This window comes from Spinacia oleracea, chromosome 4, assembly GCF_020520425.1.
Source record: "Spinacia oleracea cultivar Varoflay chromosome 4, BTI_SOV_V1, whole genome shotgun sequence".
Lineage (NCBI taxonomy): Eukaryota > Viridiplantae > Streptophyta > Magnoliopsida > Caryophyllales > Amaranthaceae > Spinacia > Spinacia oleracea.
Window position 1 is genome coordinate 183,107,468 of NC_079490.1, and position 27,130 is coordinate 183,134,597.

The window sequence follows — 27,130 nt, forward strand, 5'->3', positions numbered from 1 at the left end:
TTCTCTCCTACGGCTACTGTTATTTAAAAAAAAAAAAATCAAGGTTGCTGTTTATATTCTTGCCTAACAAATTAACAATGGCTTTAGATCCATGTTCAAGTCAGCTAGTGCTAGCATCTGGTTTAGACCAGGTGGCAAAGACTCCACCTTCGGAACATGGTCAATTGGTCATCGTGAGCCTAGAGTAAACGTGGCCAAAAAGCAGCTTATCATCCAACTTCTTGAACGTAGGACGACGTTTGATGATCTTTCATAGAGCTCATTTCTTGCAGCATCCCTAAAATTCAACTACATCCCCAAAACCATCAGCAAAATATGGCACAAGGCAGTTGCTGATGTTCAAGCACAAAAATCAATTCAATATGAGAGTTACTACAAAAACAAATGTGGAGCTAAAAACACTCCAATTCCAGCACATAAAATTACAGAAATAGAAATAAAAAATAGGACAACATAGATCCTTGGGAAAGCAGTTGAATCTGGTTGTCTCAACGGTGCATAGGCACATGAAGCAAGGAAAACTCGAGCCACACACCAACCCTTTGAAGCCAAGTTTGACTGAACATAAGAAAAGAGCAAGAATTTCTTATTGTTTAAACTTCATCATGCCATGTACACACACCACAAACCCCACATATTATGATATGCATAATGTAGTTCATATAGACGAAAAATGATTTTATCTTACTAAGGAAGATCAACGTATGCTTTTGGCACCAAATAAAGTTCCACCACCTCGGGCTATCAAATCCAAAAACTACATAGCAAAATTTATGTTTATGAGTGCAGTAGCAAGACAAAGGTGGAATAGAGAGGGAAATTGTACATTCGATGGTAAACTAGGGCTATTAAAACTCTAAGCTAACTAAGTTAGCCACAACAAATAACTACATGGCTACATCGAAACTTCACCTATAATTACAACAATCCCCAAATTGCTAAATTTAATAATTAAGGTCCCAAAATAAATTGGGGTTTTCCTTCAATTGACATTGCAAATCTTAACATTCATAAGAAAATAGACTTTAAAAACACTTAGTAGTTCTTTTGATCCGACTTTTTTTTTTTTTTGGGTGCAAATGAGCCATAAGGACAGGGATGAGAATCGATCCCAGGATCACCTGGAAACGGGATGAAAGCTCTAACCAACTGAGCTATCTCTTTTGATCCGACTTTGAGATATCTGAAAAGTAACTAGGGGAGAACACTTCCTCAATGTAATTAATGACTTCAAGATGTAATGTCGAGGGAGGTATTGAATTTTCATCCTCGACCTTTTGAAAACGAGAGGAACTTGTTATGGGTCTTGAAATTATGTATTTAGGAACTATCTCCATACATTCATAGGTGTCGTCTAGTGCTTTGTCGCAAAGAGAAGAACAATTTGAATCCGGCTTAATAAAGTCCTTGCTCATCTTTTTGGACAGGATCCTTGTCTTTGAAGCTTAAGTAAACAACTTAAGTATGCACATGATTAAATAATCCACCCTCCCTAAGTTTGTTTAATCTCTTCTCATTTGAATTAAAAAAAATTCAATAATCTAGATCACCTGTTTTAACCATCCAAAATCGCAGTAATATAGCCCACAGTAAACTCTGGGAAGGGATAGAATTGTTGGCATGTTCACAGACCACAGTGTTAACCATCCAAAATCGCAGTAAAAACACGAAATAAATGTTAAACGTAGACCAGAACTTATGGTATGTGCTATAGAAATGCAGGTTCGGTAACTGTTGCTATCATTCAAGTGACCTTCTAATGACAATTCTGAACATAAAGAAGCCTTGTCAATCAAACCCATGCAAGAAATACTTGAAAATAGATTCTACTAAATGTGTGAGCATTACTAATATATAGACATTGAAAATCCCTATACTTTTTTTTTGTTTTGTTTCGAGGAACAGAATGATATGCAGAAAGTTCAACCAGTTAGGAATTTTCCCAGGGAACCAAAAAGGTATAGCAGCAAGCAAAGACTGAGTAAGCAACTAGCTAGTTTGAGCAGCAGCCTATTTTCTTCCAAGCTGAGGTTTCATTTTTGATATTTATACTCTCTCCCTGAGATGGAACAGCCGATGCAGAAGCATCACCAGCCTCGACTGCCTTCTTACTGACAATACGATGAATCTGAGTAAGAACCTCAGTGAAAGCTAGTTCCACATTAGTTGCCTCAAGCGCAGAAGTCTCCATGAAAACAAGACCCTCTTGCTCAGCAAAAGCCTTCCCTTCATCAGTAGTAACAGCTACCAGATGCCGAAGATCTGACTTATTACCAATCAGCATGACTACAACATTTGGATCAGTGTGATCCCGTAGTTCTCTCAGCCACCTTGCAGCATTCTCAAATGTAGCTTTCCTGGTGACATCATACACAAGCAAAGCTCCAACTGCTCCTCGATAGTAAGCACTGGTTATGGCACGGTACCTATTTCAACAACAACAACAACAGAGAGGTCCGATTCTGTCATCAACAAAGTAGAAAAATACAGATTTGATTTACTCATAACATGGTAATAATAGAAAGGGAACCCAAAAGCAGTATACACGGTACTGGTGACATGTCTAAAATACATATGCTATCAACAGCCAATAGGTGAAAACCATAGAAGTATTAAGTAAAATGACCAGCAGACTTCTTTTCCCATCACGACCTTGTGGTAACTTATACTCTGTAACTGATACGAACGAGAGGCTGCCATCAATCAATTTTAATTAAACCCAATAGAGCTGAGGGTCTGCAGCTACTTTTTGTTTGAGATGCTTTCCCTGAAGTTATACTCATATCAGAAACCAAAATGCAAAAAGAGAAGGTGGGTATAACTCACTCCTATTATAACATTATCATTTGCATATTTAGTCCATTACTGAGTCTGAACAATTTGTGTGAATGAAGCAAAAGCTACAAGCAGGAAATGAAGAGTATAATCAAGACTGATTATTTTACAACGATAACGATAAATCCCGTCAGCGAAATACATTGTTCCAAGTATTATTAGTTGTAGGAATTAATTTGGTGGATATTTGATCAACTGAAGCTTTTGCAACAATTCACACAGTAAACATTTTCAGAAAGTGAACCAGGGACCTCTGTGGTAGAAAATTTTCAGACTGTTGAATATAGTAGGACGTGTCTCCGTGTAAAGGAGTTAATCCCACCTCCCCCTCCCCTTTTGGTGCAGAGTTTCAACAGTTATCCCACCCTAAACTGTGGAGATATAAAAAGGCAATATCAACCAAATAAATGGCCTACAAGATGTGTCAAATTTTTGTGTTGCCAAAGAAAGCTATTAGAGAAATTCAAGGTTTCTGCAGGGTGTCATTATGGACTGGGGATATAATCTCAATATCAACCAAATAAATGGCCTACAAGATGTGTCAAATTTTTGTATTGCCAAAGAAAGCTATTAGAGAAATTCAAGGTTTCTGCAGGGTGTCATTATGGACTGGGGATATAATCTCCTCTAAAAAATGCCCGTCTCTTGGCATACTCTCTGTATGCATAGAGTGACTCGAGTTTGGAATGTCAGAGATATGGAGAGTGGAATGAGGCAGCTTTTGCCCAGTTTCTGTGGGCTTTTAGCCCATAAGAATAGTAGGCTCTGGGTTCGATGGGTAGGTACTACATTAAAGGCAGAAATTTGTTCAGTTTCCAGTGTCATCTCCCTCTCTCATCTCGATAACTGCATTACCCCCTCTCCCATCTCCGTTACCATGTACTTTTCTTTTTTGATTTTAACATTTGCTGTCCTCTACTCCTCTCTTCTCTGTACGTCCTTATCTTCCTCAGTTCCTCCTCCCCTTTCTTACAAGTCCAATCATCTATTTATCCCCCAACTAAATGAAAGCCATCAACGCCTTAACAACATCAAACTCGTCTACCGCCAAGCTACTCCAGCAAAACCACGATGCCCAGATAGACCTTGGTAAGCAAAGCCATGATTTTCCCTTAATATTTCTTTTTAGACATGTATACTCATTTCCCCTTGTTCTTTATTTCTCTTTCCCAAAATCATATCCATTCATCTGTTTCTTCAAGTATCCTAGTGGACCTAACAAGTCGCTTATTATGGCGAAGTTTTAAGTCCGTTACTGTTAAGCCTTAAATGTATTGAAACAACAGTGTTAATGTTTAGACTTCTAAGCCTTCAACCTGTAATTCGATCTGAAATATTACAGATACTCAATATTGGATACCCAACCCGTACTCAACCCTATAAGACATATAATAGGATAAAATTTATGCATTAGTCTACCCCGCGAAAGGAGGGATACTTGTATATAAAAAGAAAATAATGGATAATCAAGACATTTAGCCACTCTAATCTGAGAATTTATCCACTCTTCATACCCACCCATTTATTTTCAATCACAAGTACAAAGTTTTGACAAGACAAACTCTTTATCCCAGAGAAACAACTCATAACACCCTCCCCAAACCCAAAATGAGCATCTATAGAACGTAGAAGGCATTTTCTTGATAGACAAGCACGGACATCAGCTCAAATTTGCAACCTCCTCTCTAGCAAGAATGCCTGTTCCATGTCCACAGACTCCACACATGAAACCATGATGGGTTTCGTTTACCAATTCCCCATCATCAATAAACCATTGTTTTTAGAGCTCCAATAGTTGGAGCAGCACAAGGGCTAAAATCAGCCTAGTAAAATCAACCTAGTAATTTTTCCTGTTTTGATGTTTGTAACAATGCTTTTTGTTTTATGTTCACATGGCTCTTAGTCTCTTACGTATATTTTCCCAGCACCTTGCTGTATTTGTCATCATCGACTCCATATCCAACTCATAGTAATAGCAATTTTCTCTAGAGTATCTTATCATCTTTCATTACTCACAAGTTCGGATACTAAGGAATTCTCATATGAGACCAGTGCAACGTTAGCTAATTCTCTAATCATCCCAAGAACCGCGAACCATAAAAGCGAATTATAACATGAAGTTAGTCTAATTTAGCAAATTAGGAAGCAAATTACGAACCAGTATCCAGTCTCATACTAGCGAATCAGGTAACAGTGGACCAGTGTATTGTATAAAATGGATGAAAGGTCGCTCATGAACATAAATAAGTCACAATATCAACAAGAAAAAGTCATCCCCAATATACATGAGTATCACCAATTGTTAAAAGCCATCCTAATGGCATTCAGAAGGCAATTAAGTACAAGTCCCTCAAATATACATCTTAACAACTTAACGTCTTAACCCGTATACCCGATGGTATCCTAGAAATCCTCAAATTGCTAAAACTCAAGTGAACTACATTAACTTAACCAAGTATTACAACTTTTTAGGGTAGAGATAAACCAAAAAAGAAAATAGGATTGAACATAATGGGATGTAAGGAATAGTTCTAACAGTACCCAAATGTTGCAGTTGAGGATGCACCAATGCCAAACCTATTCGCCGAGGCTGAGAAAACCTCATGGAAAACCGCAAAGAATTTTTCGAGTGATAAAATCCATTAAAATAATAAAACCCCTCAAGAGAGATTCTTAAATTATTATCTCAAACTAGCTAGGTCAATGTGTATATTTAAACAGATCCATAAATGGCTAAATGCATAGCTTGAATTCTGACACATATGTTAACGTTCATAGGATCATAACAAAGGTAGCACTGTGCATATGGATTGAAAAACTAGGACTTGCCTATAAGATACTAAAGGTGGTAAATAGCTAATATTTTATGAATATTAGTAGGCAACTAGAATTCTTTGTTTAGAAACACAATACAATACAACAGTAGATCCTGAATCCAACTATCCTATAATACCACACAACTTCAGTACATCAAACCATTCAGTAGATTAAAGCAAAAATTTGAATACAAATCATACTAGCACTCTAAAAAAATATTTAACCTTTAAGTCATCTGCTAAAAACTTGTTCGAAATGTAGTTCAAACTACTCTAAAGGCAAGAAACAGATAAATGATAAATAATACAAGTACTATGATAAACAACACATTAGATTTTTATTAATTGTTTACAAATCATTCTGGAAACTTGTTAAACACGCGCCTGGTCAAAACCTCGGCAACACCTTAAACTAGTAGCTGACTTTTAATTATCATACTCACTACGAACCTTACTTACTGTCATGCAATAAACCAAGAATATTTCCAAACACGAAAGTACAATATTTAAAAATCTTCCAAGACATATCAAACTCATACTCTACTTCCCTTAAAACCAATAAAGACCCCAGTACTCCAAATGAAAGAGACAAAGTTTCTATACAGCAGCAACATTTTAACAGCTACTTTTAACACAAAACTCTTCTATAACATTTCCAAAAGTAAGGGATTAGGTGGGACTGTTTTCTCCTTGTATCCTTTCTCTTTTGATATTTTGTGCGCATTTGTGTGCATGTGGCAGAGGCTTAGTAGAAGCATTGCCGATTCATCACAACATCATTCCAATAAAGCTATCAGGTTACCTTTCAAATTCAAACCCATAGGGCCACAGGTGAGGATTACTGCCTAAGAAAAAGCTATCAGTGCTACCAGTCACGCAACTAAGCGGCATTTCTTCCTACTTTTATAATCTCTATTAAGTAATATAGCCCTAGGAAATCAGCATTGGTTGATAGCTAATGGATTGGGATAGCAGGCTGAGTTTACTTAATGTTTGTAGCATCAACACAAAAAGGCTCAAGGCATACTAAGGCATTGGGGATCAATATAATTTCTATTAAGTAATATAGCCCTAGAAAAACTTTTAAATGAAATTGAGAAAAACAAAGGATTGTGTGCCTAGTAGAAATCTCCTTTGCTAGACAAGAAAAAGTGGTTGACCCTTTACGCCTTAGTGCCCAGGTGATCCTTTCTATACTGTAGCACAAAACCACAAATTTAGACTCATCCTCCATTCTCACCCTCTGCTAAAGTGCTAATGACATTATTGATTGTTGGTTCACTTGCTTGTTACAGACCTCTCATAGCTACAGCGTGATGAGTGTAGTAATAAGGATAGGATAGACTGTCGATATCACAAACCCTTTACCATAATTTAATTGATGACCACACTACCACTTGAAGCTAGTACGCCTTATTTTCCATTCACACTGTCTATTCTGCCACAGCCACACTACTGTCATTATTGACTATTGTTGCCACTTGCCACCCTATGACAATTTTAATACAAATATAGGTTGTCCCCCGTAATTTGACATCTTGGATGTTTCTAGTACTAGATGCAATTTTTATGGTTACCTATATAAGCAGGTAAGCGATTTCCACAATGGTCCTTCCCATTTTGACTTTGACATGGTAATTCATTTTCCAGACCTCTATATTGCTTATAGAACAGTTCTACTAGTACAAACCAAAGCTATGGGAAGAGCAAGCATCCTAGCAACTAGGAGAAGGAAAAGAAGAAGGTAACGAACAGCACAATAAAAAACGATATGTACGCAAGGACAGAGCCATGAGAAGAAAGACAAGAAACACCTAAAATTGATGTCACGTCATCACGTGCTACAATTGTATATTAAAAAGTTCAGGACTCTTGCTGCCTGACTGCCTGTTTGGTAGGAGGTATAAGTTCCGGTAACAGAAATAAATTTGTATGTAATTTTCCAAGGAAAGTCTCAAGAAATATCAAAGGAAATCTTCCCCGACCTCTAAGTATGTCTTTTTCTTCTAAAATATCCATTATCATTCCATACCACCTCTTAATAATGAGTGACAATGAAAACATATAAAGCAAAACCCTTTTTTACGAATAGAATTGAATATAACCATGGACATTGGGCAATTTTATTGTACAACCGGTTGTACTGTAAAACCAAAGCTACACTCTGTTTATTTGCCCAATTTGAAAAGCTCCAAATTAGAAACTGCGTCCCTAATTGAGCAATTGAGCAAATGAGCAAATATATAGCCTTGTTTGTACCGCGTACATAGTACAACTGATTGTACCATGAATTCTTTGATGGACATTGGCATACACTTCCTTTGCAAAATTACATATAAACTCATAACAACTATCGTCATTTATTATCCTCTACCAAAAGGGTGTTGTAACTGAAATATTAAAGTATTACAAGCATCTTTATGCAGAAGAGAAAACTAGCAAAACATAATTAAAGCATGCTTCTTACTGAGAACTTGGTGCAGTAACCACTAACTTAATGCCTCCTGAGTCCTGAGCTGTATCTCAATGTTATAACAAGCATATCCATGAAAAGAAGAGCTGAATTGTTCTTCAAGAAGCCTTAGGAAGAATTTGCAACTACAAGCTAGTACAATAAACAATACCCTAAAATTACTCAGCTCTACACTTGAGTAGTACAATCTAGTATTCTAGCACGTATTTTCCTTTATTCTAAGCAATCATCAATAGGATATTTCAGTTTGTGCTATCACTTACACCCTACAACCCTTTAGGTGGTACAATTTAGAACTAACTTTTCTTATAACCCAAGCAACCACCAATAGAACATTGCAGTTTGTGCAATCACTTACCACCAAATAGTTAGGATTTAACCTACAGTGCCTAGAGAGGTCTAATGTACACGATGTTACCACCGATTAGTATAAATTGTGCCAGAGATCGCTAAAGATGCATCGGAATACAATGTTCACCAAACATTGAATGGGCTCCAACAACATCAGATCTTTAATTTGCACAAATTATGTAATATGACCCATGAGAGGTGTGTTCCTATCATCGCAAGCTATAGCTCGGGTACCTTATTTTTCTACGTTAATGGAAAAAAATGTAAACTATCCTTGACAAACAGCAGCATATAAGAATACAGAGGTTACAGACCATCTGTGTATGTTCCCAAATCCATTTATGGGTAAGGTCTCCAAGGACAATCCATCATTGTATTGGCATTCTACCACAAAGCTATTCATGCATTTCATCTTCGCAAAGCCACTACTGTGATCTCACAAGTCAAAAGAATGGAATAATTGTTCTCCAGATTTCCTTTCACAACCCAAGACATTTAAATTTGTCAAAATTTACTGAACATTTGACTCTTCATACAGCAAACAAAATTTGACCCATAAATTAAAAATTCTTCCTTCCCTACCTTGGTTTTCCAGGGCACTCCAAGGCACAAGAAGTCTTGGGGAGAAAACGAGATACACTTAAAGAGGCTTGCTATGTTTGATAGTCCAGAAAGTTTGTCAAACTTATTAGGGTGTGGGTGCAGCTATACTCACCCAATCTGAAAAGAAATATGGGCAAAAGGAGGGAAGGGACCTAAGCCGATTCAAAATAGAATAACTTCAACCATTTGAATTTGGTTGAAAAATAAAAATAAATCTCAATCATGTAATTCACTTACAAATTACAATATTCAATTAGTGAGATCCATATTTAATTAATTTAACTGAACATTATGGCATTCAAAAGTTTCATCAGCGACGGTTAGAATGACCTGTACTAGTTGCAAGATATAAGTAATTGATGACTCTGCCTATCTTTTTTTAACCACATAAAGAATACTAATGCGTTTCTTCTTCTACGGTCATCAATTTCCTAGTTAATAAAATGCCTACATCGGTTATAGGAGTTGGTTTTAGGAGTTGATAAAACAAAGTTACTGGGATATGCTCCTAGGGTTGGTTATAGGAGTTGGCAAGGGAGATAGGGAGCAGGATTGCTGGAAGCTTAAAATAGAGCAGAGGGTTTCAGGAAAACTAGATGAGTAGCTATTTGGACAAGAAGAAGGCATTCTTGAATGTAGAGAAGAGATCAAAAGCAGCTTCTCTTCACACCCAAGCCTCTCTCTCCCCCCAACTAGATCTCATGAGCCTGGCGACTCATTGAAGGAAACGCGAAGCATATACTCAATGCACCTGCCCATTCTCACTCAGCTCAGGGTCCTGTAATGGAATGAGGCTATTACTTCTATGCATCTCGACCTAAAAGTGCTTCGGACAGTCAGATGCACTTTTGGCAACTATATTCAAACTTGCTCTTATTTTAGAATAAGGCTCCGTCCTATTCGACTTATTTTATCCGAACATATATTATCTGAATTTTATCTGAAATAAACTTATTTATCAGTGAAAATGTATGAAAAAAAACTTAAATTTTTCTGAACTTACATTATCTGAACTTATTTTGTCTGAAATAAGTCAAACAGAGCAGAGCCCAAGTAGCCCAAACCTACATTATCCTTATTAGTTTCTTCATCTATGAATAAACATTCACATGTTTAGCACCACAACATTACCAGGCAACATGACCGTTTCATGAGCGTTATATTATAGCCACTATGGAAACAAGGGCTATTGATCTTCATCAACAATAATACAACATAGCATTAACTGAGCGTCCGAGTCCACAAGTAAGCTATAAGATGAAAACCTGTATTACGTAATACTCTTCCAACTACATATCCCTTTATAAGATGAAAACCTCTGCAAAGTAATGTCGTAATCAGCAGCTGACAACGAAACAAACCTTATTGCATAAGTATAACAGTTCCTTTAACATGGTAATTGTCCAAAACTAAAATATACATGCCAAAAAGAACAACATACGAAGTATATCCCTAGGCTAGTGTGCTTGAAACACAGAGAAATAAAAACCCAAGATTGATTTTCTTCTGGTTTTCAATTCATGAGCGTCATCTTGCCAGTGGCAGGGCATGCTATCCTACTCTATAAGTTCTATAACACAACCAATCAAACACCAAAATGCCCGCTAATTCGTTCAAGCAAATAGTCTTCACCTCAATCCACAATAAACCCACGATAAAAAAAAAGGTATAAAACCTACAGATCATCAATCATAGCTTAATACATCACAATTTCATCAAAATATCAGCCAAACAGTAAATCCCATGTCATACAAACAATCCAAATTAGTAATAATTCACAAAATCCCTAATACCACGATATTATAAATTTATAACACAAGATTCTCCGCAAAACTTCACTATAAACTACTATCACATACATAATAACCTAATTAACAATAAGAAAATTACGAGAGAGAAAAAGGGGGTTTATGATTTATACCTCTCTTGGCCGGCAGTGTCCCAAATCTGAGCTTTGATGACCTTGTTTTCAATTGTCAAGCTCCTAGTAGCAAATTCGACCCCAATAGTCGACTTAGACTCCAGATTAAACTCATTTTTTGTAAACCTTGACAACAAATTTGATTTACCCACACCTGAATCTCCAATTAAAACAAGCTTAAACAGGTAATCGTAATCATCATCTGCTTTGTATCCTGCCATTTCTTTTTCTGGGAAAAATGGGGAAGTTTTTCGCAAATTCGACCGTTTGAGATTGACGGGGTTTGCCCAGAATTTGATTGGGAAATGAGGAGAGAGAAAAAAAGAGTTGAGTAGTGGGAAAAATTGGGAATTGCTTGTTGACGATAGTCACTAGTGTGTGATATTTGTGGGTGATGCAATCATGCAAGTGCCCTTCTCCCCCTTTTTGCCCTTTATTTTCTCTGTTTAAATTGGGCTTTTTGTTTATCGGGGATTGAGATTTTAAAGAAAGCGTCACTTCTATTCGACTTATTTTGTCTCCTTTATATTAGGGCTGAGCAAAACTATCTGAAAATCCGAAAATCCGAATACCCAATCCGCATCCTATCCGATTTTTTTGGATATCCGATCCGAAATCAATTTCGGATCGGATACTATCGGATATCGAATCGGATACGGATATTGATTTTTGAAAAATTCGGATATCCGATATCCGAAAAATTAGCAGATATCGAAATATCGGATATCGGATATCCGATTTGAAGATCCGAAAGAATCACTATTTTTATTTTTCAGGGTCAAACCAAATAAACTCTTTGCCCTAAAACTCAAAATTATCTCATATTCTCATCCCTCACGCCGCACTTCAAATCCTCTCACCTTCTCTCTCTTCTAGTCTCCTGACTCTCCTGGCCTTCTGGAGTTCTAGGCTCTCTTCAGTCTCATCTCTCGCCGGCGAGACACTCACCTCACACCGGCGCGCGTCCGACCCTCTTATCTCTCACAACTTCACGGCAACGTCTCACGTCTGGTTTCCTATCTCCGACCACCAGACATCGCACACCACACAATTGATCGGGTAATTGTTAAATCCTTTAGTTTGCATTTGACTTTTCTGGCTGAATAATCGCCTTTTTCTCTAATTATGTAAAGTTTGCTCTGTTTTCTAGTGTTTTAGTTTTAATTTGGTGAATTTATGTGTTATGACTTATGGGAATGTTCTGATGTGTTAATGATGATGTCGATGGTTGTGTAAACTGAATTTCCTATTTATTTAATTAATCGACTGTTGTTTTCTTTGCAATTTAGAAATTACGATTCAACTAGCACATTTAAAGATTCTGAATACAATACACATCTAAAGATGTGCTTCCAAATGGGAACTAATGTAAATACGGGAAAAAGAAACAGTTTCTAACACTAGTTAGTAGTTAGCCAACTTAAATCGGGTTTGATTATATCAATATATCTCTTTATTACTAATTGACCGATTGTTCAAAATGAGTCAATTAATCTATAGATTCCGTTGCATTTTATTCTAGTTTATTTGGTTAATTAACTTAGTAAAATACTAACATATGTTTTTTATTCTTTTGTAGAATTGTACACATTGGTGGAGCAGCCATCAGTTTCAGCAGTTGATGATTATTTATAATTATCATATTTCACTTGTTTAGATCTGTAAACGACTAAACGTTGTTGAAGACTTGTAATTTCGAGTTGCTGACTTGCTGGCAACACTACCTTGTATGGATGTATGGCTAACTGCATCCGCTAGTTTTTAGTTTTTATGCATAGTTGCATACCTTTGGTTTAATTTTTTTGGCCTGCTAGGTTGCTGACTTGCTGGCAGCACTACCTGTAGGCTTAAAATGTACTTGTGTTGTTATAATATTTGTATGAAATAATCCATCCTTGTTTATTATTTGTTTGTAGAAAATAACTTAAACTATGAGCAGGAGCTTGTTTATTGAATTGTTGGTAGAAAATAATTTAAATGGTGAGCAGGAAGAAAAACTAACAGGAGCATTTCGGATATTTGATATCCGGATTATCCGATCCGAAAAAATCGGATATTCGAATATCGGATATCCGAAATTTTCGGATCAGATACGGATATCAAATATCTGGATTTTCGGATACGGATATCCGATCCGAATGTTGATTTCGGATCGGATATCCGATCCGTGCTCAGCCCTACTTTATATTACGGACTTACGGAGTATATCTTAATAATGATAATAATAATACTCTCTCCGTCTCATTTTAAATGCCACATTTCTCTTTTATAATTATCCCAAATTAAGTACAACATATCCATATTATAAGTGGGCCCCATACAAATGTACATATTTATTCTAATTAATTAAATTAAAAATATCTCAAGAACCACTTTCATTAACAATAAAAATATTAAAAAGTGTTTTTTTCTTTTCTTTTTTATGCCCCTAAACATCCGTGCCAAATTCCATTGTGGTACTTAATGGGACGGAAGGAGTAATAGATTTCGTGCATTTACGGATATGTTTTGTAAAAAATTCTTATTTATGAAATGTTTAACTGGTATATGCATTCTCATAAAGAAAATGCATAATTAATAAATTTTAAATATATTATTTAATCATATAATACTTCACCCGTTCTTGTTTATTAGTCCTTTATGAAATATTGAACAATCCACTAATCGGAAACCTTGCAAGAGAGTCTCTAAAGAATCTCACCCATGTCGATAGGAGAGAGAAAAAATTAAGAAAATATGGGTTGGTGGAATGTTTAGTGTTGTTAAATAAGAAAATAAATGGATCACTTTCATATTTATTTGGGACCAAAAGGGAATTACAATTTTAATATAAGGGTAAAAGGAGAATAATTGTTGAACACATAAGGAAAGCTTCTAAAAGGGATTAATAAAAAAACATCCCAATACAAAAAGGGGACTAATAAACAAGAACGGAGGGAGTATGAAAATTTTCATGATATAAGAATTACGTATTTCATATACATAATAGGCTAATTTTTCCATTTGGTATATCTATTTGATATATTTATTTTACAAAATTATTACCAAAATCTATTAATTTTCATATTTTATATTCCATTTGCCATACACAAATAGTTTATAAAAGATGATAGAAAATAAAAAAGAAATAAAGGTGATATATTTTTAGAAAAACGTTTTTGACAGGAAAATTTTGCACTCGGTAAGTGACTTGTGTCAATCCTGATGTCTGTTTTAGTATAATGTAACTAGTATATTACCTGTGCGATGCACGGTTTATAATCTTCATATTAATTTTTCTTGAAATCTAAACTATAATTATAGACAATTATCATCATAATAGAGTTTTCATATATTCTTCTAATTAAAACTAATGATAGATGGATATGTTATTGCCCCATTTCTGTCTTGATCAAAAACAATAAAACAGACATAAATAAAGTTAATTGCACCCCCGTTCATCCCCGTGTCATACATAAAATTATGTTCATCCAACCTTTACTTTGATGGTCATATCCACCATCCAACTCATTACCCGATCACTAACACCTACGGAGTACTCAACCATGTACTTTATTCAGCTAGAGATGACTTCAAGGCGGAGCGGGAGCGGGAGCGGGAGTCCCTCCACGTCCGTATCCACCTAAAGTTTCATCTCCATCCACGCCACACACGATGGGTATGGTACTCATCCCTATCTAAATCTTCACCTTGCGAGATGCAAAATAGACAATTCGGTTGTCTGAATACAATAATAAATTGAGAAAATAAATAAATCATTATAATATGTAAGATAATAGTAAAAAAATGTTGATGTATACATATTCCTTAGGTGAAAGATTAGCGATGCGAACGGGTCCAATTTAAAATCCATCATCGTCCCATCACCCTCGGTAAATACGTTTTTTTATCTTCATCACCCACCAAACTTTTCTACATCCCCTCCACTCGAGGTGGATGTAGGGGGGGTTTCTCACAAACCCTCACCACTGACAATCTTACATCCCTATATTTCGTTAATAATCTACCTTATCTTTCCAGTTAACTTTTATTTATATACTCCGTAAATTTTATTAAATTCGATTTTATTATTAACTATAATATTGATATAAGTATATTTAAAAGTGACTATACATATAGGATTGGGATCGGAAGTGTTTCAAAGCCAATAAATCCAAATACTCTCCATCACCAAATTAGGTACATGTTATCCTTAATTACTTATTACCGTCCACCAACATCAATTCTCTATTTATTCAATATTAATCAACTATCTATTTTTGTTTTCATTTTCAACCGAATCTAAAATCCAAACCAACCCCATCACCAAGGTGTGATCTACGGTTTACGTATCAAAATTTTAATTTTGGATCAAACTTTATATAAAACTGATGTTACAATCCTTTACATTAACATACTGACAATAACATTTTGTTGATAACATATTTGTAATAATTCATTATAATATAAAATACTACAATAGAAACCCTTATATATAAGATACTTATATACCATAATAAAGTCTCTCGTGGAGTTACAAATTTTAAAATTATCGCTGCTCCACTGGCCCAAAATAAGTCCACACACTGTATTCGACCAAAGATTCATTTTATCAAACCACCTTCATATAGATGGGTAAATAACTAAATATGTATAAGGTGAGTTTGGAACCTCAAACTCAATCCTCCCTTATCACCATATTGCGTATTTTTTTCCTTATATTTGTCCGCTACCCATCTAGCTAGGATGGATGTGAGACAAACGGAAATACAAATTTTTTTCATAACGTGCACACAAATATATTACGAAATATATATATATTACGAAATTATTTTATACCTTGCATATTTTATTTTCATACCGTGAGTACATCTTGGAAGGACGGCTTGAACAAACACAACTACACCTAGATTGGATTTATTTATTTTTTACTTGTTTAAATTTTTTTTCACTAACTCATAAGATTATTGTTACTTCTTTATATTATAAGTTTAAACCTTTTCTAGAAAATAGTATAAATTTGCTAGTGTAATACGTAGTACAGTTAAGTAGTATATAAATTAAATTATCTTTTATTTTCCTACAAGGTATGTAAAAATTATGAATGTAATAGTATATCACATTTAATAGACTTGGGACAAGTAACCAACGGGGCTAATAAGGGCTATTTTGTATTCGCAAAGGATGGATCAATTATTTTTTAAGACGGTTGCATGTACTCTAATTTTTAATGCAATACTATCACGTAGTTGGAACATCTTCCCAACTTGACACTGGTCGAATCCTTGCCCATCGAGTTGTTCCTATGTGCGCTTTTGAGACTCCAGAGGTGTTGGAAGCTCGTGTGCTACACGAGGTAATGTTAACGACGTAGCAAACTAGCAATTTGCAATATATACGCCCCTTGATAAAATATGTTTGGACAATATCTTATACAAATTTCAATTTTTAGGAGCATCAATTATATGTGGATGTATTTGCAACATTATGTGAAAAACGGATAATTTGGAGGGAAGATAATGTTCCGCTCATCGAAGTAAATAAGATCCAAAACAATACAATTAGCTTCACCTTTGGCTTTTAGGAGATCAACCTCAAGCCGCAACACATTTTGTTCAATTCTTTTTGTTTTTTGGCTTATTAGAACTTTGACAAAATTTTGGCACAAGGCGAAGGTGCACTCGATATCAAGGCATCTAGGGTCAATTATCAAGGGAAGTTCTTTTGCTGAGCAGGAGGGTCTTTGTCTTCATTGTGACTTCTGCTCTCGAGGAAACTAATGTAAACTACCTTTCACTAAGGTTCTTACTCAGATACATCGTATTGTCACCAAGAAGGCAGTTGAGGCTGGTGATGCTTCTGCATCGGTTGTTCCATCCTAGGGAGAGAGTATAAATATCAAAAACGAAACCTTGGCTTGGAAGAAATAGGTTGTTGCTCAAACTAGTTGTTTACCGAGTCGTTGTTGCTATACGTTTTTGGTTTCCTGGGAAAATCCTAACTTGCTGAACTTCTAGATGCATGTCATTTCGTTCCTCGAAAAAAAAAGAATAGGGATTTTCAATGTCTATATATTAGTAACGCTCTAGATGCTTACACGTCTAGTAGAAGTTATTTTGAAGTATTTCTTGCATTGGTTTGATTGACAAGGCTTCTTTGTGTTCAGAATTCTCATCAGATTGTCACTTGTATGATGCAACAATTGGCGAACCTGCATTTCTATTGCACCTACCTTAAATTCTAGTCTATTTAGACATTTATTTTCGTGTTTTTGCTGCAATTTTGGATGGTTAACCATGTGAACGTGCAAAATTTCCCTTTCCCATTTACTGTTTTCTTTAAAATAAGTAACCAGATTATTAAATCATGCTAGATCTAAGTTGCGGTTTTCCCTTTACTGATGTTGTGGTTAGGTTTTCCCCCATTTCAGGCACATGCGCGGCTGCACGTACTTAACCTGCAATAATTATTTATGGCATGTGAAATTATTTTATTCAGGGGTTAATGATTCAGATTAGGATCGGATGTCAATTAGGTTAATAATGAGACGTCCTTAGCCCCATGAAGTTAGGTCACCCCCACTTTTCGGCTCCATAGTCCTTAGCCCTTACCAACCAAAACAAATAAACTAAACTACGTAGTCTAGCAAAATATTCATCTGGTTTATTTTCTGCAAGTATATGTGCTCGTTAATGAATACTCCAAGTATAAGAGCAAGATCAAATGGTTCTTGTCTTAAACCTTATGTCAAATGTCACTATTTAATAATTAAATTGTTGTTAAGACTCCTTAAAATTCAATCAAATTTAGATTTTCACCCCTCAAATTCATATAAGACTTGTAAAACTATGTACACTATTATTTATTATTTAATTCAACTCACACAACAAGTCTTAAGTTGAGTCTTGTTTTTTCAAGGCTCAATATAAGACATTATCAAGACTCATCCACTTCAATACTACAACCATATTTGTTTGATCTTAAGACTGATGAGTCATATGTTGTGTCAACACAACTCAAGTCTTAGAACTTCGGCTAATCATGCTCTAAACATGTGCTATAGGAGGTCCGCACTCCAGTAACATTAATAAAAGACAAGTTCTAGTTACTACTCCACAATAGTTTAGTAGTGGGTTAGACAAGCGGGAAAAAAATTGTCTACCAACCGGGCAGACTAACCACTACTAACAAAGAGTATCGGTAGTGTAATTCACATTAGCTTTATTAATGAATTTTTAATGTTCTGTTAATGATGTGTTATCTATTTAGTGGTTTTGATAGAGGTAGACATGATATCAAAACTTAAGTTGGAGAAAATAATATCTACTCGATAAATAATATAAAAATAGTATTTGAGGTTGTGATATTATTTGGTGGATTGATTTTTCTTTCATTTTTGGGACATGTATATGTAATCTATACCTAGTATTTAAAAAGGAACACCATAGATTACTAGAAGCCATGTGACATCTCATTATTAGAAGCCATGTGACATTTCTCCTTTCATCCATCAATTTGTTTTGTTTTTTTTTTTCAATTTTTCTTTATTGTTTCTATGATTCGCAACTTCTAATGCCTCTTCCACTCCATTTTCCTTATTCAACATCAAGTTATTAATAGTCTAATATACTTATTAGTCTCTTCCACTCCACCCCTTTAACATCCAATATTTAAATTTTTATATGTTTCCAGCCTTCACATTACACCTCTATTTAATTCATATATTACCAAAAATCACAAGTATTCACTAATTAAAATTTCAAAAGACATCTAAACAACCACTATACAACCGCCCGTTCTATGAACGAGCTCAAAAGCTAGTTTACTAAAATATAGAAGTATATACGTTACAGAATAATTTTATAATCAAATATCAAAATGGCATGCATAGTCGCATAAATATATGCCTCGTATATCCTAACTAACACTATCCTAACTAACATCTGAACAACCACTATACAACCGCCCGTTCATAAAAGCTAGTTTACTAAAATACAGAAGTATATACGTTACATAATAATTTTATAATCAAATATCAAAATGGCATGCATAGTCGCATAAATATATGCCTCGTATATCCTAACTAACACTCTCCTCAAACTTCAAATCGCATAGCCGCATCTGTTCTTCATCTGCTTCCTCTTCCTCCCGCCTACTCCTCCTCTTGAAACCCTCCAATAAAATCAGTATCACCACCTCTCCTTCTCCGCTACTGCTGTTCTCGGTACGATCCATTTTGTATAACTTTTTTTTGGTATTTTTCTGTTGATTTTATTTGCAATTTTATTGATTCAAATATTGTTCTATACCCACTTCATCATTTTATTTGATATTCGATATGATTCATTCTTATAAGATTCAGATTGATTAGGATCCCTAGATGATTGTTGATTGTAATATGTAATTCTGATTGGTGTTTTAGGAAATCAGAGAGATGGCATCATTCAAACTTGCAGATCACCCAAAGCTGCCCAAAGATAAGATCTTAGCGCTGGTGGTGCTTGATGGATGGGGCGAAGCTAATCCCGACAAGTACAATTGTATCCATGTTGCGGAAACCCCTACCATGGATTCCCTTAAGCAGGTCTATCCTATTTCAAATCCATTTTGTTTTTATTTATTCCCTTTATTTGTTGGTATTGTTAAGGATCTAATTTCTTCTATTAATTAGCTGATTATTTGGATGATTTTGTTGCTATGTTACAACGACCCATATACTTATGTGAATCACTGGTAAATTGTAAAAAAAATGAGCTTAAGTTCTTGACTAATGTAAATCACCAGTTTTTGATGCTCCAAACCCAACCTTGCCTCCATGCATATCTGTTATGTTCACATACCTGCATCAGTGCATCCCCGTTTGCGTCCCCTGATGACTGGAACAATGTTGCTGTCATCGTTGTTCCTGTACATTACATTTCAATGTATGTTAGGATAATAGGATTAGATCATGTAGTGTACTCCTGTATCCTGAATACTATCTTTGAATTTTGAAATCTAAATGTACCCTAAAATCTGACCCGAGGTGCCAAGGTAATCCATAATGTCTATGTTACTGCCCTGCCTGAATATCATTTTTAGAAACCCATGTCATGTTGTTGGTATGTTGTTTGCTAATGATTCAATTAAAATCCAGGGTGCCCCAGAGAAGTGGAGATTAATTAGGGCTCATGGTACCGCAGTTGGACTTCCATCAGAAGATGACATGGGTAACAGTGAAGTTGGCCACAATGCTTTGGGTGCTGGACGTATATATGCTCAAGGGTGCCTCATCTTCTCCTCTTTTTATTTTCTCTTATTCTTTGATTTCTTTCTAATGCATTAACCTGATTGGCTTTTAATTTCTTTTGTAGGGCTAAGCTTGTTGACAAAGCTCTTGCCTCTGGTAAAATTTTTGATGGCGATGGTTTTAATTACATCAAGGACTCCTTTGAAACAGGCACAGTGCACTTCATTGGCTTGCTCAGTGATGGGGGTGTTCATTCTCGCCTTGACCAGTTGCAGGTCTTTTCTTGTGTGTTTTATTCTTTGTCAACAATTCATTGTGTTACTTATTATTTTCTTACTTTACCATTGCTTTTGTTTGCAGTTGTTATTGACAGGGTCTGCTGACCGTGGTGCTAAGAAAATCCGTGTTCATGTTCTTACTGATGGTCGTGATGTGTTGGATGGTTCAAGCATAGGCTTTGTTGAAACACTTGAGAACCATCTTACACAGTTACGTCAGAAAGGTATTGATGCCCAGATTGCATCTGGCGGTGGCCGCATGTATGTTACCATGGATCGTTATGAGGTCAGTGTTCAACTTCCGCCTTAAGTTGTATAACTTTCTGGACAAAGCAGTAGATCTTTAATTTCCGTGCCCATAGCCCTATTGTATATTTCTTAGAGTTACTGACTCTTGTATTAAACATTAAGAGATCCCGGGTCAATTTCTGTCGATAAGTATTCTAGTAACCTGCTATGTGACTGTTAGACATCACATAACCTGTGTTCTTGACTGCTTCTTTTTCTGGTTATGGTTTTTTAGATCAATATGAAGACCTCTAGTAGACTAGTGTTGACTATAATAAACACACATGAAACTCTTGACTTTCTTGCCTTAATCAGTAGAATTTTAGGGTAATGACTAGGGCTATGACCTATGAGATCATCTATAGTATGATTTGGATCAAATAGATCATCTATTGAAGTATTTTAATAGCAGAATGTTAAATTAATGTTGCTGGCTGCATTTAGATTGGATGTGTTCCTAAATGCTCGATCCTTATTGACATTTAGCAGGGATATTGATAATGTACTACGTATTATATAGTCTATGGGGCTTTGACTAATTTCTAGATGCTCAGTAAACTAACATTGGGACACCGTATAATATTGTGGATTTCCCCCTTTAATTCAGACCCAAACCCCTTTTTATAGTCTCAAGCTGCAGCTTTTGCCCTTTGCATGGCTGTGCAGTGTGCTTGCGTGATATGGGTGTAGATGATGTTGGATTTTTTTTCATTTCCTACTTTACTTTTTACCTTGATAAAATGATAAGAACAGGTTTTTTTTTTCCAAGTTTGTCCGTACTCTAATTAATTGTCCAAGCATCTTGTCCTTTGTTCTGTAGAATGATTGGGAGGTTGTGAAGCGAGGATGGGATGCTCAAGTGCTTGGTGAAGCTCCATACAAGTTTAAAAGTGCAGTTGAGGCTGTCAAGAAATTGAGGGAGGATACTAAGGCTAACGATCAATACTTACCACCCTTTGTTATTGTGGATGAGAATGAAAAGGCTGTTGGTCCAATAGTTGATGGTGATGCTGTTGTCACTTTTAATTTCCGAGCTGATCGTATGACTATGCTTGCGAAGGCACTTGAATATGAAAATTTTGATAACTTCGACAGAGTTCGATATCCTAAAATTCGTTATGCTGGTATGCTTCAATATGATGGCGAGTTGAAGCTTCCCAATCATTACCTTGTTTCTCCACCAGAAATCGAGAGAACTTCTGGGGAATATTTAGTTCACAATGGTGTACGGACATTTGCTTGCAGGTGAGTGTTAATGATTCTTGAGGTTTAGTATCTGCTGATATATCTGATTTCTGGTACTTCTACATTCCTAATAGTCCAATGTTGGCAAACGTGTTTGAGGGTTTTATTATGTCATGTTATCCACTTACCCGACCTGATCTCTTCCACAGTGAATTTGCCTGCTCATAAAAGTTCATTGTGTTGAATTAGTGGTGTTGCTATCTGATTCATAGGGACATAGGGTTGGAATATAATATTTTTCTCCCTGCCTTTCTTCTTTTGTTTGTCCTTGACCTTTGCTAAGATAAAAGTATGCCCTGTTAAAAAGACCTTACCTCTACGCTCTCCAATCCGAAACAAGGACTCCTGATAGATGTTGGTGATGTATGATGTGTTACATGAAGGCTCAGTTTGTTGACGGAAAATATTGTTTGTTTTTTTAAGGGGTGGAAACGGAATACCATTTTCCCACAACGGAAACCACTTTCCTTTTGTAAGGAAGGAATGCCACATTTTCCCCTCTAATTTACATCCCTTTTTCTCTCCTCTCAAGTCTCAACCATCCTTTCCTTTCCTTTCCACAACCATTTCTTTTTTCTCTATAAATTTTCTTGTAAGCAAACAATAAAAGGAAAAGTATTACACAATCGTGTGTTTCCTTGAAAATTATTTCGGTTAAAACAAACAGAACAGAAGTCTAGCTTAATATTAACTTGCTATAATGCTCATTCACCTTTTTGAAGTCTTCTTTCATCCTGCCTTGTGGTTTTGACATGTGAGACCTGACAGTCTGAGACTGTTATGTTTTTTCTAGGCATGATAAATTTCTTGCTGTTATTAACTCCTGGTTAACTTTTTTTTAGTTTGATTGAAGGCCTTGAGCCTGTAAAGCCCAGACTTTAGTTGGAGATTGAATATTACGGAGTATTGTTATAGATGTGCTGTAATCTGTAAAGGCCGCAAGATGACATGCATTTTTGGGGGGTGCGGTGGGGTGTTGTGGGTCAACTTAGTTGCTGCCTATGGCTTTTTGAATGTTGGTTTGTTGGTGTTAAATCATCCATACTGGTTGTAATTTGTTTCAAATGATATCTTTTCTATGTTACAGTGAAACAGTCAAGTTTGGGCATGTTACCTTTTTCTGGAATGGGAATCGCTCAGGTTACTTTAACTCTGAAATGGAGGAGTATGTTGAAATTCCTAGCGATAGTGGCATTAGTTTCAATGTCCAACCTTTAATGAAGGCTCTGGAGATTGGTGAAAAGGCAAGGGATGCCATTCTGAGCCGCAAATTCCATCAGGTCATTCAGAACTTTCTTTTCATAGCATCCTAGAAGGAGGTTTACCCTTGTAAGGCTTTATTTTAAAAAGTTACTATTTATCTGTTCAGGTCCGTGTTAACATACCCAATGGTGATATGGTCGGCCATACTGGTGATGTAGAAGCCACAGTTGTGGCTTGCAAGGCTGCCGATGAAGCTGTCAAGGTACGTCTCTTACTTCTGCCTTTTTCTTTGGTCTCAGTCCAGACTTCCAGCTTGTTCCTCTCAGCTTTAGGCCAGTCACTCCAGTGGCAGTCTGAGCTTGATGTCACCATGTATGTTTGAGTTGAGTTAATTGAGTTTTGGACTATGATTATTCTATTTAGAGAATGGCAAATGTGGGTGTGTTTCATCTGCTGTCCTACTTGAATTTTAGGTGAATGTAATCATTTGGGTTTGGTTAAAGGCTTAAAGCAGTAAATGTCCTCTCTTCTTTTGCCTCTTTGATCAGTTGAACCAATTTAACTGAGAGCCGGCTCTTTTGTTTATTTATTTTATTTTTTATTTACTTTTCCTGGTGCTTCAAGGTGTTCAGCTGTTCACTCTCTCTTTCTCAATTATTTTTTTATAAACCAAAAAACATACTTTTCCCTACTCTCAATTATTTTTTAATCAACCAAAAAGCATACTCTCAATATGCATGCTCAAGACAAAACGATGTGAATTTGAGAATGAAGGGAGTATTAATATTTCATATGGTGAAGAAATAGACAAATAGTAGGAAAAAAGAAACTCGTTGATTCCTAAAATGAGGGAATGCTAAGCATTTGGCAACTTCTCCAGTCAGGATAAAAAATTCTGATGGAAGCTACTAACCTCTTTTCTCTTTTTCTGTGTTGTAACCGTTGTAAAGGCTTCCTCCCTTCTTCAACTTGTTATCTCTTGCTCTCTTTTCTTGTAGAAACTTGGATCTCACACCCTTGAATCCTTGATCCACTTGGACCTACACCTTTCCTATCAGTATTGGGAGGCCTGGGACTTGGATGTCTATGGTAAACCTGTTGTATGGTAGTGAGAGTGACATGGAAAATGTGGAATGTCTCAACTGCAATTTATATGCAAAATATCCGTGTCGGGAAGTAAAATGCTACTTTGAGTGTTCCTTATCTAGAAACTAGAAAGGTGTACAAGGACGTTGAGGGGTAGTCTATATGTTGTGGTTCCACGGGATAAATATATGGTGAACGTTGGTATCAAGAATTATGAGCTTTCATCTTTCACATATAGAAGGGTGAGGTGATTCGATGGAGGAGACTTGTAATAGAATAGAAGATTTAAGTTTTTAACTGGAGCAACCAGCATGAAATATAAAATTATAAATTTATGTGTCTTAGAGAGGCTGTGGGCTTTGGTAAATAATGCAGGATTGTGAAAACCACACTTGGTTTAAGAGTTTAATGTAAGGATGGTTTACCGTCCTACTCATTCTGTTGCCGTTATATACTCCGTTGTGCAGAAGATTTATTTTGATAAACTGCTGAATTGTGAGTAAGAAGAAATAAAGAAATCTAAAAAGTTACTTAAATCAGTTTTGTTTGAACTCGTGATTTAGTTAAGTATGTGGCAAACCTTATCTGTTGTGTTTCTATAAGAAACTGTCAAATATTGATTGGCTGGATAATTTATATGCAGATGATCTTCGATGCAATTGAACAAGTTGGTGGAATATATGTTGTTACTGCTGATCACGGAAACGCTGAAGACATGGTAAAGAGAGACAAGAAAGGGCAGCCTCAACTTGACAAGAATGGAAACGTTCAGATTCTTACATCTCACACATTGCAACCGGTATGTAAATTGTAAATATGGGCACCTTCTCGAATACATATATGGGTTCTGGGTGGCTGTATGGGAATGTACGGTTGTTAGTTCTCACGTTGTCGTGTATTATTCAGGTGCCTATTGCAATTGGAGGTCCTGGGCTTGCAGCTGGTGTTAGATTCCGCAAAGATGTACCTGATGGTGGTCTTGCCAATGTAGCTGCCACAGTGATCAACCTACATGGATATGAGGCTCCTAGTGATTACGAGCCAACCCTTATTGAAGTTGCAGACGCATAGGCTAGGGACTTGAGGAATTGTTTGTTAATTTTGGCTCAAGTTATTTCTGAGCTTAATTAGATCAATAAAAGCCCTATTGTTCTTCTAATGGTAATATTATGGAGGAAACATCCTGACATACAGTTTTGATCATCCTTTTTGTTACAAGTTACAAACTTACATTCTAGTATTCTTCTGGTTTCTTTTCTGCCTGTTATTTTAGTCCAAATATAAACATGTGCTATAGTAACATTAACAAAAGATAGGTCCATAATTATTAGACAATAATTTCAGTAGTGTGTTAGCCAAACTTGGTAGTTGGCGTGTCTCAATTACCAAGGTTGGCTAACTTATGTGAAAAAGAAAAACTATTGTTTTTTGATGGGAAAATGAAGCTTTATTTGTTTTTTTTTATTAGGAAGGAAAATCGGGTGGATAATTTTAATGATTTTCTATAAAGAAGTACGACGTTCAAAGACTTTAAGACAATAAAAAGGGTGCTGCATATGACAACGAAACTTTAATCTTATACAAACTTTTTTATAAGGCGGTTTTATACAAAAGACCTCATTGGTGTCCTATAAGTTAAGCAATGAAATCAATTAGTTAAACAATGAAACTAAATAGTTAAGCACAAGAACCAATTAGTTAAACAATACAACTAATTAGTCAAGCAATTAAACTAATTAGTTAAGCAATGAAACCAATTAGTTAAAAAATCAAAGTGGTCTTTCCGATAAGGCGGTCTTACACAAAAGTTGTCGCTAATCTTATACGATTCAAGTCCCATTCTCAAGTAAACTTGAAGAATAATTATAAAAGCGAGCAATTACTAGAACAGTAAATTACCGATGCTACAATCTCATGAGAAAGCAAAGCCGAAGCCCAACTAAAAGCTACCAACGACTAAAATAAACCAATCGCAAACTGCTGTACCCGGGTACAACCAGCTCTGGCTGTACCCAAAAAACGACGCGCTCATATTGTTTGTTCATTCTTGTCGACTGTTTGTTCTTTTTTATTGTACTGTTTGTTCATTTTTATTGTACTGTTTGTTCTTTCTTGTTGTATTGTTTGTTCTTTCTTGTTGCCAGCTCTGGCTGTACCCCCAAAAAACGACGCGCTCATATTGTTTGTTCATTCTTGTCGACTGTTTGTTCTTTTTTATTGTACTGTTTGTTCATTCTTATTGTACTGTTTGTTCTTTCTTGTTGTATTGTTTGTTCTTTCTTGTTGTACTATTTGTTCTTTCATGTTGTTTTTTAAATTCATCATCAAAATTTCATAATTGTTGTATTTTTTGTTCTTTCTTCTAGAATTTTATGTTCTTTTTTATATTGTTTGTTCTTTCTTGTTTATTTGTTTGTTTATAATAATCATATGGTTAATGTCCATAATTAAAATCTTCATTAATCTTTTATTCTTTCTTTTTGCATTGTTTATTCTTTCTTTTTGTACTGTTTGTTCTTTCTTGTTGTTTTTTAAATTCATTCATCAAACTTATTGTTTTATTGTTTGTTCTTTCATGTTGGTTTTAAAATTCATCATAAAATTGTTCATAATTGTTGTATTGTTTGTTTTTTTTTCCTGGAATTTTATGTTCTTTTTTATATTGTTTGTTCTTTTTTGTTGAATTATTTGTTCTTTCTTGTTTATTTGTTTGTTCATAATAATTATCTGCTTTATTATTTGTTCTTTCTTGTTGTATTGTTTGTTCTTTCATGTTGGCTTTAAAATTCATCATAAAATTGTTCATAATTGTTGTATTGTTTG

At 35.5% G+C, this 27,130-nt stretch overlaps 2 protein-coding genes across 3 annotated transcripts; one reads left to right on the forward strand and one right to left on the reverse strand.

The window, feature by feature from the left end:
- Positions 1-1,685: 1,685 nt before the first annotated feature.
- On the reverse strand, positions 1,686-11,391 carry LOC110783739 (ras-related protein YPT3). The gene is made up of 2 exons (XM_021988106.2): positions 11,000-11,391; positions 1,686-2,426 (listed from the first exon to the last, which is right to left on the reverse strand). The coding sequence occupies exons 1-2, from the start codon at positions 11,218-11,220 to the stop codon at positions 1,994-1,996; spliced, it is 654 nt and encodes a 217-aa protein (XP_021843798.1). The 5' UTR covers positions 11,221-11,391; the 3' UTR covers positions 1,686-1,993.
- A 7,651-nt stretch (positions 11,392-19,042) lies between these two features.
- Positions 19,043-25,574, forward strand: LOC110783740 (2,3-bisphosphoglycerate-independent phosphoglycerate mutase). Of its 2 annotated transcripts, none has more exons than XM_021988107.2 (10): positions 19,043-19,202; positions 19,401-19,562; positions 20,115-20,242; positions 20,332-20,482; positions 20,568-20,771; positions 21,594-22,018; positions 23,106-23,298; positions 23,388-23,483; positions 24,951-25,106; positions 25,214-25,574. In XM_021988107.2, the coding sequence occupies exons 2-10, from the start codon at positions 19,413-19,415 to the stop codon at positions 25,376-25,378; spliced, it is 1,668 nt and encodes a 555-aa protein (XP_021843799.1). In that variant the 5' UTR covers positions 19,043-19,202; positions 19,401-19,412; the 3' UTR covers positions 25,379-25,574. The 2 variants fall into 2 exon arrangements, with proteins under 2 accessions (XP_021843799.1, XP_021843800.1); XM_021988108.2 differs by having other exon boundaries at positions 19,047-19,202; positions 19,409-19,562.
- The last annotated feature ends 1,556 nt before the right edge of the window (positions 25,575-27,130 follow it).